General features: G+C 38.4%; 1 protein-coding gene across 3 annotated transcripts in view; it reads right to left on the bottom strand.

The window, feature by feature from the left end:
- Positions 1-1934: 1934 nt before the first annotated feature.
- The window catches only part of baiap3 (BAI1 associated protein 3), a 55614-nt gene continuing 42413 nt past the window's right edge, over positions 1935-15135 (bottom strand). For all 3 annotated transcript variants that reach the window (XM_082189019.1, XM_082189018.1, XM_082189017.1), the window contains 9 exons: positions 13516-13584; positions 13327-13406; positions 13026-13134; positions 11453-11524; positions 11289-11372; positions 10340-10460; positions 8170-8293; positions 7866-8071; positions 1935-4122 (listed from right to left, as the gene is read on the bottom strand). In XM_082189019.1, coding sequence (XP_082045145.1) covers positions 4019-4122; positions 7866-8071; positions 8170-8293; positions 10340-10460; positions 11289-11372; positions 11453-11524; positions 13026-13134; positions 13327-13406; positions 13516-13584 — 969 coding nt within the window. In that variant the 3' untranslated portion in view covers positions 1935-4018. The remainder of the gene's footprint in view (positions 4123-7865; positions 8072-8169; positions 8294-10339; positions 10461-11288; positions 11373-11452; positions 11525-13025; positions 13135-13326; positions 13407-13515; positions 13585-15135) is intronic.

Below are 15135 nucleotides of genomic sequence, written 5' to 3' on the forward strand. Positions count from 1 at the left end.
TATGGATGCTGCCTTAGAAGACATCTGACAATGTAGGCCTGTTTTCTGCAGAAGTGATTTATAGATTAAAGAACTAATTTAATAATTGATGATCTTTACAATAGAACTGAAGCAACACTGAACTGACTTCAGCTGAACAATGACTTTTGTTTCTAGAGCTGCTGTACAGCCGAAATCATTGAATCATTTTCCTGTTCTCACAGTAAAGCTGCTTTGAAACAATCTGTTGTATAAAGCGCTATATAAATAAAGGTGATTTGACTTGACTTGCAGTGAAAGGGCTCATTTAGAACAGTGACAGACTAAAACGAGTCAGTAAATGTCATGCTAGGTCCAGTCAGGCCCACACACCAGGTGTGACAGTCCATAGCCTGACCATCAGCAGCAGCCACTTAGAGCTTAACAGCCCATGGCTGGCTTTATGACACGCTGCCAGGACACAAACATGTGGAGAGGGAGACTACAAAAGTGGACCTTTCAGGTCAGTTTCCAACACACGCTGATCTCAGAGCACAGCTCAGTAGAGCAATGCTGGTGTGGATGTATAAACAAAGATTAAACATAAGAATGGTACCTGTACAAATATAATTTGAATACACATGTGATGTGTGAATTACAAACCAATTCTACCATGATATTAAAAATATACAATTTAAGCTAGCCATGTGATACATATATATATATCACATTAAAGTTATACTGTGTAAAATAATAAAAGCTAACATATAACATAAATATAATAATAATAAACATTAATAAAATATTTTATACTTGAATACATACAAATATACTTTTCAGGGTGAAACAGCCGAGACATGTTTCTGACATGTTTGTGAGGTTCACTCGCCTCAAACAGATGAAATGCATTTAAGCAGTGTATCTTTTAAGATGTTCTATGACCAGAATGCACGTGCAAAGAGGTTTTACAATACACCTTGAAGTCAAAGCAGTATTACATCTAATGTATTACAACACCATGACATCTAATTTTAGCAGTCTAATGATAGACTACACTGTAAACAATATGAAGCATATGTTGCCATGCTAGTTTTGAACTAGGACTGCTAACTCAGAAGTATAATAACTATGTATAATAACTGGAGTTAATAAGTAGGTGTCTTCTCTGTGCTCATAATTATGATGCTGCAACGCAACACAGATTAGCTTCCCACCTCTTCCAGTGGGCGTTATGCCATTTTATGATACTGTTATCTGTCCCTTAAAGAGCCCTGTCAGTAACGATTCAACGTTTTTTAATAACTGACTTTTTTCTTTACGTCTAAAATAAAATGACCCATCTCACCTCTTAATACGCCATCTAGTGTCTGGTCAAAGAACTAAAGATAGTAATACTGAAATCTGTGGGGACACCTGGTGGTGACTCCCTCCCTCAGTGTTTTACTGTAACATAGATAGATAGATAGATAGATAGATAGATAGATAGATAGATAGATAGATAGATAGATAGATAGATAGATAGATAGATAGATAGATAGATAGATAGATAGATAGATAGATAGATAGATAGATAGATAGATAGATAGATAGATAGATAGATAGATAGATAGATAGATAGATCATTTTATAGACTTAAAGCAAACTATGCATTACTTTACAACCAAACCCACCAAGAGATTTAGTTTGACTTTTAAAAGAAAGCAGGGGTATACAACTCTGCTACTGTTCAGTTCTAGTGTGTAAATATGAATTTGAATGTACTAAGCAATCATTGTATTATATGGCAGATGAGATCATATTGTATTATTTGTTAAGTACCTGGAATAACTCGTGAGGATTTATTGTGTCTTTGAAAGCATGCAGTGATAATGAGGCTGAAGACGGCTCTGCTGTTGAGATGAGATGTCACAACACCATCTGCGCAAAACGGGTCTCTCCGATTCAACTTGTTTTAATCATAAACACGTCTCTTTTTAATCGTTATCTCTTTATTGAACTCAGAGTGCACGCAGCCACACACGTGCATGCACACACACCATATACACCATTACTGGAGTCACAAAGGAGACAGAGAGTTGCTGACAGTATCACATTCTTGAGCATCACATGTTTCAAGTGGAGCAGTAATATCAGTGTTGCCGGGTGCTGCGGTATGTTTCAGCAGGCTTTGGCCTTCATTTGTTTGCGAGTGGCTCATTTCTGGTGGTTTTCACTCACCAGGAGGTGAATAGCGCATGAGATGTGTGAAGGTCAGAAGAGGAGAGATGCTGCTGAGGAAAAGTAACAGGCTGAAGTTATAATAGCTGAACAGGAAGTTGCCTGCTGAGAGCTATTCATAATGTACAGATGGGGGGAGAAATGTGAAAGAAGAGTTCATAAAGCCAACAAACTCTGCTTCTGTCACAAAAATAGCAAGACATTCAAAACGTGGTGGGTGAAAAGCCTTTGCGATGTGAAAAAGTCCTAGTTTTTTTTTTTTTTACCTAATCGTTTACTGGCAATAAAAACGAGTAATTTGGCAGAGAAAATACAAGAGAAGAGAACCATCTGAACACTAAACCCGTAAATTGAAGAACCACTTGGCATAAACGAATACATTCTTTAGGAAAGACGACATCTTACAGAAATGTTACGATAAAATCTCAACACAATCCAGTGTGATTCAAGGACAAATACTGAACATTCACCGTTTAAGATAAAGGACTTTTCTGAAAGTATTTTCCTTGATAAGAGCGAACAGAGAACACTTAATAAGGTAAACATTATCGTATCGGCTCTGCTGTATGATTACATGGAAAAAGTCGTCAAAATTCTGTTGCCTATCTTGCTAAATGTTCAAGCCACATACACACTGCAAGGTTTTGGGAGTGACAACTGCATTTAAATGTGGCAGTGAATGTCTTCCATGTGTACAGAATACAGGAGTCACTTTTGGCATGGTGATAACCATAGCAACAGTTTGGCTATAAAAAAATAATTTAAAAAACCCAGAGATGCCAACCTTTTCCATCTCAAATTGCTTGGGGAAATATTAAAGGGCAAATGAAAAAGACATTGAGGGTTTGAGACATTTGAGAATCTGTTTAGGGCTAATTGACTGTATAACAGATTTTGGACATAATTAATTTATTAAATGTTTTGAAGAAATTAATAATATTCTGCAAGGGTGCATTAAATTGATCATTAAATTTATAATGTCACAAAAGATTTCCAATTTAAATCACTGCTGTTCTTTTTATCTTTCTATTTATACGTTTATTTGGAAAAAAAATGATCATGGTTTCTACAAAAAATATTGAGCGGCACAACATTTTCTAGCAATGTTTTCAGCATTGATGATAATGTTTTGTGAGCAGCAAATCATCATATTAGAATGATTTCTGAAGGATCATGTGACACTGAAGACTTGAGTAATGATGCTGAAAATTCAGCTTTGATCACCGGGATAAATTAAATAAAAAAAAATATTGAAATAGAAAACAGTTATTTTAAACTATTAAATAATTTATTTTAATTATAATTTAAATTATTTTATTTTATTGTTTTTAGTGTACGTTTTATTCCAATAAACTGATTTAGAAAAGGATTTTTTGGTAGTGAACCGTATTTGTCTGCAGTGTGTACGTGGCCTTGCAAAACTGCTACATGTAAAGAAATTCAGTTTCTTTTGTAGCATTTTTGAAAATCCTCAAGTACACATCTAATTATTTCAAAGTTCAAGATTTCCAGAGTTCAAGTCACAATCTATAGCTCAGAAAAGCGTTAGAATTCAATCCAACTGAGAAATGTTTCTTTCAAAATAGACTTTCTACTACTAAATTCATACAATTCTATGAACAACAAGCTCCTTCAGAGGGCTTCAACATCAAAACACAGCACACATTGAGTGCTGAACAGTGATAAAATACTGATCTTTAAACATGATCATTTACCTCACCTTTTTTTCTTCTTCTGGACAACAGTGAAAAATACATTTAAAAGAGTGCATTTGAAGAGTAAACATAGTACAACAGGTAAAAAAGACCACCATCAGAAATACGTGCACTACAGGGGGAACACATTACTCTTCCTCCATTGACTTCTCAATCTCTTTCAGCTTTCGCACAAACTCTTGAGCCTCTTTGTCTCCCGTTCTCGCCTCCAGCATCTTCATGATGGGCTTCTCTGTATCAAAAGAAGAAATGAATCCATCAGACCAGATGCAACAATAATGTTGAGGTGGCAGACCTCTCGATAGGGAATGACACATGTAATTGGAAATCTTTTCAAGAGGACAGGCTGCAACAGATACTAAACACCAAGCAATGCTGACAAAACATTGAAATCTAACCAGTACACTACTTCTTTTTTCTCTCTGAAATCTTGAAATAATCAGCAGTCTTGAAATAAAATTTCATATTTACTGTAAAACTCTTAACTATTCCATTGGGCTCAACAAAGTCACTTATTGTGAGTTTATACTGTTCTACGTTATGTCAAAAAGATTGTTTTTACAAGATATTTATGCAAACTTGGGATTTTCTTCAAGGCTGACTTTCAAGAGTGTGACAATTCATTCAAGAATAAGTGTAGAAACTATCTGTTATTGAGTACAATAGGACGTAATTGTGAATGCTGACTGTGTAGTCTACTCCTAAACCTTACTTTAACCCCTGTAGTTTCCTTATATTACCCAGTGTCTTAGGTAAGTAATCTATAAATAAACATACTGTAAAATAAAGTGCAACCGTTTGCTGGTTTATAGCTAAAAGGTTTGCGAGACAAACAACAGCACAAGAAAGGTAAAATACAAAGAAAAGTATCAATTATGAAGCAATTGCAGTTTATAGCATTAGCAGAAACGCTTCCTGTGTCAGACAGGAATTAAGAATGGGCTGGACCCCACCTGGATCAAAGCCAGGACAGTGGAATTGTTAGAACATAACCTGAGACTCGGGAGATGGGTGAAAAGACACTTCAAGAGGCCATCCACACTTCACAATAGTACATCACTGTGTAAATATGGCCTCCCAGTATAGAACTGGAACTAAATTTGCAACACAATTGTTATAGATTATATTCCACCCATCTCCTAGACATGAACACTGAACACACACCTCCATCACTACAACCTCATAGCATCATCACCTGGAATAGATCAAGTCTATCCAGGCTGAACACTACACATCAAGAGAAGATAAAGATGACGTAGAGTCCAAAAGTGTCACTTCACTAAAGATCTATTGTCCATCGTCACACTAACAGATCCAGATAGCTTCACACACACATAGGATGGTAAAGCTGATCCCATGATGACAGTCTAACAGAGACACACATAGCATACGCTATTCACAACACACTGCCAACTCATGGGACAACACTGTAATATACATATGAATGGCTACAGTCACAAGTCAATGATGCAAATTATAAAGCAGAGACAGACCTGCTATTCAATTTCAAAATGTTTAAACTTTCTGATTGTTATTAGGGTGGATGGAAAATCAGAGGGCCCCTGATTTCTCAACATACCACTAATAACAGAAACATCATAAAACGGATAGATCTGAAGTGTGAGTGCTTCAATCAATTACAACATTTACAATTTAACCCTGTCATCAACTGTGACTTAGCCAGCACAAAACACACACACACACACACACACACACAACTGTTGCAAGGAATGAACAATCTCCATTCTTGTATGGCTAAGCATGTTCCAAGTCACTTCTTAGATCTGCATAGGTGGCTTGCATTGGAAGATTCATAAACAAACAAAGTGATTATTATATGTGCATTTCTTCCTAATTGTGATTGAATATTATTATTACTGTTATTACAAGATTAATTGATGCTTACCATTGATTTTAATATTTAGGCTACACCGACCTCTTGCTGCATTTCCTTTGAATAATTCAGACCAAGAATATTTCAATTCCACTACCATTTAACATCACAGTGGTAGTGAAGAATTGGACATTTAAAATGGGACCACCATACCATACATGACCTTGAGAAACACTTGAGACCAGATGTACCATTCGCACTTGCTGACATGAACATGATATTTTATATTGAACATGACATGATTTTGTTTTGTTGCATTATGTGTTCCCATACATTTCCCTACGACTTTAAGTTCATAAGAGCTCAATCGTAAAGTGGACATTTAAGATGCTTTTCAGGTGTCTCACACAAAGCAGTGTGGAACCAAGGAGAACCCCTTCATCCACTGAGGTCTGCCCAGACAACCGCACCGCTGGAGGTGACAGGATTGGTCAAGAAGGGTCAGATTATCATCATGGGGAAGGTGCCAGAGAAGCAGAAGTTTCTCCATGAAGGAATGACACGTCAACTGAACAAGTCACAAAGGTCCAGATTGACTCTACGAACTTTGTTCACATCACAAGATCACAGGAAGAAAACCTGAACGCTTTCATCCACCTGCTGGACTCAGGCTACATACACCTGGTGAGACCAGGTGTTCTGCAGGTGAACACAGCCCTCTGAAGGCTTCTCCAGATGCTAACATTGCAAAGACAATTTTTGGGTTACATCTCAAGGATTACAACAAACGTTTATCAGTGACTCATTTGAATTTGACCCACGGCGTCAAGGAGGGAAAATTGTAAGAATTGAGAAATTACAAAATGCCGGACAGTCTGGTTGAAGAGCGACCAGACCCTGAGAGGACAAAGGACCTCTCTGGAAATTAACATTTGAACTAGCCCTCGTGCACTATCGAGACGAAAGTCTCACCTCCGAGTCATCCTAATCTACATTTCATTCCCTCTTCCCTCACCCCTTTTCCCCAAATGCGAAGATCACCAAGGACTCGCCCAAGAATATATGGTTTAATGTGAATGATTAACATAGAGTATTATACATATTTAGTATCATTTGAAATGTCTCATTGCGACTGGTACAAATGTCTCATTGCGACTGGTACAAATGTCTCATTTCCAAATAAGTAAAACAAAAGGTAATAAGGTTTTTAAGAGTTTAGGGATAACTGACACACAAAGGAAGGTGGTCTCTAGACAAATGGTCTCCTACCCCCCCAAAAGGTGTAACTTCTGAATGCAAATTTCCATTGTTAAAATATGTTTCCAAGTGAAAGAGGTCCTGACTATATAATGAAATGCAGCAGGGGATTCGGGGCCTTTCTGTACCTCAGATTAGCCCGTGAGGCTGAGAGTGAGACCTCTTAGCCTCATGTATTTCTTAATGTTGGGTTGCATCTCTTCTTTTTATTCCAGAGCATTTGATGTTTTGTATCGATTATCTTTGAATTGATTATGAAATTGGCATGATACATTTACCTGACATAATAAATTGTTACATTTGATTATTCTAACTGACTTTGACATTATTTTCATTAAAGAGTTAAAAGGAATAGTCAAACATTCGCTCATAATTAATGATCCACAGATATCATTAAAACCTTTTCATTTATGGAGTCAGATGAAATAACGAGAGAATACATATTCAAATGTAATGCATTTAATCAAAAAATACTTTGCCTCGAGAAAAGGAAAGTAACACGTTTAGACCTTCCGCGCTGGTCGGATGCCGGTTTTGGGCCAATCGAGCGCAAGCTTACAAGAATGAGAAAAAAATATGAAATTGTCTAACACTTTTCTTTTTTATTCAGATCAAAATCACTTGACTGCTGTAATCACAACGTAATTGCGAACTCGTGGGTAGGAATTTTACCAGAAGGACTCAAAGGTATACCATTACCTTCAACCCTAATCAAACACATCTGATCCAGCTAATAAAGGTCCTCAGTATTACTAGAACATCACAGGCAGGAAAGAGCAGCGCTATATCTAAACTCTACTGGAAGGTTCAGTGGGTCTCCTGAAGCAGAGTTGAGTACCCCTGATTTTACTTGTAAGGTGGATACATCTGAGAGATTATCATACCGCTTGGTTTTTGGCGGGATAAGTGCAGGATGACGGGTTGAAGGGTCTTTCCAGCAGGTGTGGCACTTGGCCTGCCCGGCCAACAGAAGTCACTCAATGGGGCCACAGCCTCGCCAGCGAAATCATTAGTGGACAACCAATCATAGTCCATCACAGTGAAGGTCAGACAGGCACATCTGTGCCTGTACTGCTCAGGGCTGACATGGCTGTGATGGAGAAAATGGAATCAAAATGCTGTTTGAGGTGCTGGGACTCAAAGTTAATAGCAGGTGTTCAGGTGAGCAGTTGTTGTGGTGGTACTCACAAGTAAAAAAGCTCGTCAAAAACAGGGTGCAGGGTTTTGAGCTTCACTTGGGTGCGCTGACTCCGAGCCATGGGGAACAGATGGTGAGGACACAGCTCCACGATGACAAACGGGTCGCTGAGGCCTAGGAAAGCAGGAATTAGGAGACAAATCCAATAAACAACAGAAAATGTAAGCAAGTAACTAGATTTGGAAATACCAGTGCCTGCATGGAAGCCTAGGAATAGTGCCAGAGCTTTAGGAAAACTTTCAGTACTTTATAATCAACACACAAATGCAACACCGTCTCTGTGATGTATAACTGGCAATAAATGGTTAAAATAGGTAAGAAAGACCTGATGTAAAGAAGGGTCACTGTGATTTTGCCAAGCAAGATATGTTCGTGGATCAACAGATATTGTTGATCCTGGCACAACATTTCTGTCCGAAAAATTATTCTTAACCCTATCCCTACCCCTAAACCTAACCCTACCCATAATTTATCACTAAAATCAGAGGGAAATGATAGGTGAATAACACTGATGTAGAAACACCTAACCCTGGTTGTAAGCCTAAACTTGACAGAAACTGTAAACTTGTCCCTCAAATCTGATTGGAAAGTTGGACTTGGTGAAATCACGTTCAGTGAAGATCAGTCGCAATTATGAAAACATCACTGTCCTCTGCATTTGTTTAATTTAGCTATAAAACAGTATGAAAGATTGATAATCATTTTGAGTAGTGCTGAATAATTAACAGTGTTCCTAAGTAGTGTTTTTAAAGATGAACTTATTTACTTGAACATATAGAGAGATACAAAGTTAAATGTAAAAAATAAAGGAAATAAGCATGCACAATTAAATAACATACACAGTTGTGGCCACAGAAAAAATTGGCTTCTTCGCACTTAATTCAAACAATTCAGTTCAAATCTTAATTCATTATTGAATTTGACTATTAAATATTTTGTATACATTTTTGTGAAGTTGTGCCTGAAGTGTAAAATAGCATTTATCATGAACTGTGCTGACACCATTTTTGGCCAAGTGGTCATATCAGTCTTTCACTCATTATTCCCAGCCCATAATTCAATAAATCTGGTCAGTCAGTTTTGGATATTGCTCTTGTGCAGGATGTGAATGGCCGCAATATCCATGGAATTATTTCAAAGCACAGTGAGACCACTACCATTCAGAATGTAAAGTGCTGTGGCGGGTCAAGGAAGACTAGTCAGCATTTTGACAAGATAATGAAAATCACCTGAATGTGGGACCACCTCAAAACAGCTTTTAAGACCTGGATGAGACCTCCAACCTCCAATTTCATTTTGAACTGTAAACCAACAGCTACAAGAGGCTGGATTGAGAGCTTCTGTATCAGTAAATAAACCATTTTTTGGTTTTATCTTATTCAAAAAACACCTCACATTTGCCAAAGAACATTAGGACTGGAGTGTAGAAGATTGGAGCCATGTTCTACAGTCCGACATGTCAAAATTTAACAACCTAGCATTGGATGGTGTCAGGTATGTTTGTAGGAAATGACCAGAGTGTTTTAATACCAAATGCATGTGTGGTAATGGTATTGGGGACGCATGTCTGCAGCAAGTGTTGGAAGTATCTATAAAGCTGCTGGCACTTAGAAAATGGACCAATACTAGGGAATTTAAATTGGCATTGGCATTTAAATTTTAAAGCATGATAACAATCCCAAACACATTGCACATGCAACAAAGTTGTGCTTCATGAAAGTGTTCATGGTCAGCATTTTGAAGTCTTCAAGTGGCCTCCTCAATTCCCTGACCTTAAAGCCATTGGAAACATTTGGGAAATTATAAACCTGGGTTTAGTCATGCACATCTTCCAATGAATCTCAATTTTGGGAAGAACTTGAGGACTGGAAAAATATATCCATATTTAGAACTTTATCGACTAAAATAACTAGCTTCTGGCAGACGGCTTATGCAAGTCGACTTACGTCAAAAGAGTAACACTGTGTGACGTAGGATGTAGGAGTAGCGTAAGCTTTGCCGCCTCTCGCGGTTCAAACAAACAAGGGTGGGCAACAAACTCAAGCTCCTCCACAAGCTTCTAATTCATGACTGGTGTTTTGTTTTGCTCTATCCTCTGCGTGTCCTCTGTCTGTGTGTGTGTGTGTGTAGTGCTTGCAAATTGGTGTAATTGGAGTTTACCATTGGCATCCAGGGCAATGAGATCCGCTGCATGCAGTATCTCCACAGTGAGTCTTTGCTCAGGGGCATCATAGTAACACTTCAGACTGATACGTCCAAAACGACTGTGCTTCAAGATTCTCTGTAAAGCAAATGGGAATTTGTTAAGATTACTGTCTACATCACAGCAGTAATAAATATAAAATTGGTTTCTAGTTTAGAACCAATAACACATTAGCCAAGGTTGAGACTCTATAATTGATTTTAGAGACATGTTTTATCTTAAAAGCTAGTGATATATCATTTTTGTTTACAACCTAGCATTGTCAGTGACACCGGCGTTAAGATTGTCTTCAACTGAAGGTAGAGAATTGATGCTACTTTCTGAGACTGGTCCACAACTCTGTGACCAACATTTGAAGAATTATTATTGGATAGTGCAGCCTTCAATGTCAATAACCAAAATGATGCCTGGATTTTCTTTGGTCGTCCGCATCCAGGCATATTCAGAAGAAATTTACTTTAAGTGCATTTTTCTGTAGGCATACTATTGATGAAGTAAAGCTTGCTAGAAAATGTTATACTCACATAACACAATTTGAAGGCACAAATGTATTCAACACTGAAAACAATTATCACAAGTTAACTTTGTAATGTTGCTGTTAAAGTTGTTGTCTGTTCAGATCAGACATTTTTGAGGTTCGGTTTGGTTTTATAACTAATAATGTAGACATCTGCCCCCGTAGGCAGTAGACAGCAAGTCAGCTTAGCGGGATTTGAGACACAGTCAGAGACTGCGAAATCTTACGCAGTGCAAAGAACGCTTAGTCAAAGAGGAAATGACTGATGTAAACTTTTAATCATCAGAGGAAGGAATAGTATTTGTGATGTCTTAGCTCCTAATCAACACCTCCTCTCTCGGCAGGGCTGGAGCTAAAAGCTGCGGCAGCCCAGCAAGACTCCTACCCACCTGCTGGGAGATTTTCTCCAGGAAATACTGTTCGATCAGCTCAAAGGAGGAGCATTTGTTCAGACGCAGCTCCTCGTCCAGGCCCTAATGGGAAGGAAGAGGGAAGGAAGATGAAGCCATGCTTAATTCATTTGGCCAGCCACATTGGTTGAAGGTGAGAATACCTTATAATCTCCACTCTTAAGGTCTTCCAAAAGCAGCCCTTCTCCATCAGCTTGGAAGAACCGCACCAGCGTCTGCACGAAAACGAACTTGTTAAGGTGTCTGATCACTACCAGACTGACAATCAACACGTTTTCTTATTTTACGCCATCATATTTTTCTTGTGCTCTTTCTTTGAATGCATGGACTCCAGCAGACATGCACGGACTCTCGTAACACACTTTTGAGACTTGTTGTGCTAATAGACTATGGTGAACAACATGTTCAACCCTTGAGTTTTCATGTAAATCTGTGGTGAGCTCCCGCCAGTTCCTCTCTGCTGGAATACTGTGTCAAGAGCTGTGGCGGCGAATATATGATGTGACTGTGACCGTGGCTGAGAATGCAGGCAGAGGGAAACCAGACATGACCCTTACAGTCCACAGAGTTATTGTACTAAACTGCTAGCTGGCAAAACACATTGTTGGCTTTCGGCACCATTTTCAAACTAATCTAGTACTCATTTCCTCCCCAAATGGTGCTGGAACTCAACCAAGGGACCTGTGGACCTCTCTCAAAACCAATTTTATTCATCTTCAGACTGTAATTTCATCCTGTCAGAGGATATCAAACATGTTTGATAATTTGAGCTGATTTTAGAACACATTTGTTTTCATTTCTCATGCATCTCCAAGCACCGAGGCTCATTTCTGTGCGAGTTTGTGGTGTTAGAACCACTTGAAAAACTGTTAGTGTGTGATTACAAGTTTTGTGAACATATTAACATCTTAAGTAATTGATTCAGACTTTTTTATGAGCTGCTTTTATGCAAATAATGATTATATAATGAATACAATTTATAGTAATCATAAGGATGTGTTGCTTCGACACATTGGCCAATTATATTGGAGTCTAGTTTTGCAGAGTTTAGATTTGTTTTGCGTTATCCAACCCTGAACTTTTTTGCAAAAGTTTGAGATCACAGTTTTTTTTAATCAATTGTATAGCCAATTTAACTGGCCTAGAACCCCCCTTTCTTTGGTGGGAACATGTGGAATGCTTACAGGTTGAGCACCAGAAACCTATCTGGGTAAATGGGCATAAGGAATTAGACAATAGCTCTGGACATGATACCAAACCAGGATGGTTCACTCATATTACTATGAATGGGAGAAACTGCAACACACAATAGGGCACAATACGTACTGCCCTCTAAATAAAAGAGCCAGTGGCCAACCAAGTATTTGCACCACTGCAGCTGCCGTTAGAAACTCCGGTTCCAGTGTCCTGAGATGTGCACTTGGGACGGCACATGTGCATTGGCTGGACCAACCTGAAATGCTTTTTTAACCATTTTCAAACAAAATAAATAGCATTTATTAAACAGTCTGTGTCAGATTGTATTGCTGATTTGAAATATGTTATTTAAATGTGAATTTGGCAAGCTGTTTTTGATTCTGTATGTCCCCATTATATAGGAGTTGGTCTTGCATGAGAAAAATAGCTACCCGGACCGTTGCACATATGGCCGCCACGTGAACTGGCTTTCCTTGAAAGGGACTTTGGTGATTCTCATGTTGACTCATCCGTACTGACCTCTACAGTGTACTGGAAGCGTGAGTAGAATTCCACCTGGACACCCCTGTTTTCCGCCACCGTGTCCAGGATCATCCGCAGGAGCAGCTCCCACAGACTCTGCAGAACCCTTGGTTGTACAAAACAACCAGAAAGATCACGTTCACGGACACAGTGCCTAATTTACCCACTTTAAAGTGCCTAATTTACTTGGAAAACATTCCTCCAATGGTAAATCTATGTGTCATTACTGTTACATTACTGTTATCGCTACAGTATGCCCCTAGGACCGCTCTTATCACTAAATGACGAAAGTAATTACCTTGTTAGATTCTCTTTAACCAATGACTCATTGAGGATGACTAGAGTGTCATCTAGGTACTTCATCAGAGGAGCCACAGCCTGGAGCAGTTCATCAGAGAGAACATATGTTGAAAAACACATTAGACCATAGCCGAATTATGCTAACATGAAATAATTAAATGTTCTTTCTCTGTTAATTCATACTTGCCTCGTCATTGTTAATAGAGTCTGGAGATAAGCTGATGTGTTGAATGCATCTCTTGAGTTCAGAAAGCATCTGTGTAGGACAAAGATTTATGTGGTTTACTCAAGTGTGACTCATTACTCTGTACAATCTGTGCAGAAATTGTGCAAAATTAACCAATCAGGAGTGCTTTTCCTAAAGCATTGATAGTGTAACCGGGTTGAAATTATATCTTTACTTTTACGGTTGAAATGTCACCAAATCCTGATGAACATTGTTTTCTATATGTTTAAGATGTGTTTTTATTGCCAATATTTATGCCTGAATGTTGTATTCAGACCATGGTGTTAATACCTGTACTGTCACTTTAAGAGGCCGCGGGCCTTCATTCATGTGCTTCTTTCTTTTGGACGATGCAAACCTTGTTTTGTGCATATATAAATGTTAGTTTTGAGGTTGTGAACATGCAGTTAATGTGTCAATTGAATATAAATCTTGTAAACAGACTTTTTGCAAGCTTTAAAGTGGACGTGTTTCCACGTGCTAGTCTACAGGGTTTTCTGTATGTTTATCTGCTAACAGGAGCTTGAGATCTGTGTGCTGTGTGGAGGAGACTGCATGTGACAGAGCCTTATGTATTTTTTTGTTGATTTGTACAGACAAATACGCCGTTCTGCCTTCATTAAAAGAGCAGCCAGCTGTTGGTCGTGGTCCGGGTCCTTTCTTCACTCAACACAACGCAGAACATACAAGGGTTAATGGACGTGCATCCAATCTAACATAAAACTGTTAAAGACAAAGCGCGCCCGTTACAATAGCGAACTATAGTCAAATTCGGTTGTTAATAACAGTTCAACGAATTTGTGTTTCCTGGAACCTGAAATAGTTCCAACAAACATTTGCAAAAAGCATCGCAAAGTTGTGTGGAAGAGATCTCGACCTTTGGTTAGAAGCATAGTTTCTTGTGGATTTAAATGGATCATGCTCTTGAGAAACATCTATACATCTATAAACAATCTATATCTTCCATTCCATTTATACAGAAACTTCATTCTAGGCCAGATTTACTAAAAACTTGCTCCAGCACAAACCCTCTTTTGGCATTGAAAATCTACTGTCAGGATTTACTAAAACATGACGTGAAAAATTAGCACTGAAAAGGTGTGGATAGGGTTATTTTTACGGCTGACCTTATTGCATATGCATTTGTAGGAGTTTCCCTTTTAGATGCAAAATTTATGGAAGGAGAGTATTTAAATGAATCATGCAAGGTGATTTAAGGTTAAGGTTTTGCGCTTGTCAATTTACTGGTATTTGCAGCATTATTTACCGCCCCAAAAAAGCATGTCTTAAAAACAGATGCTAATTTGCGCTGCTCTTGGTAGATTGGATTGGTCATTATGGAAATGATCCGGCAGTGTCCGTGTTCATTAAGTTGCGCGTTGTCTGCAGAATTTTTGGGGGGGAATTGCGCTCCACGCTAATTTGTCATGTTTAGTAAATCTGGTCCCATGTCTTTTAGCTTGTTGTATGGGTAACGCACCCCAGATTGGCCATTTGCAGAAATCTCATTTTCAGAAAACAATTTTCATGTGCAGTATGCATCAGCGTTAACATAGCTTGCTTGTATGTCACCATATTCAT

The sequence above is a fragment of the Leuciscus leuciscus genome, assembly GCF_965113295.1.
Source record: "Leuciscus leuciscus genome assembly, chromosome: 1".
NCBI lineage: Eukaryota > Metazoa > Chordata > Actinopteri > Cypriniformes > Leuciscidae > Leuciscus > Leuciscus leuciscus.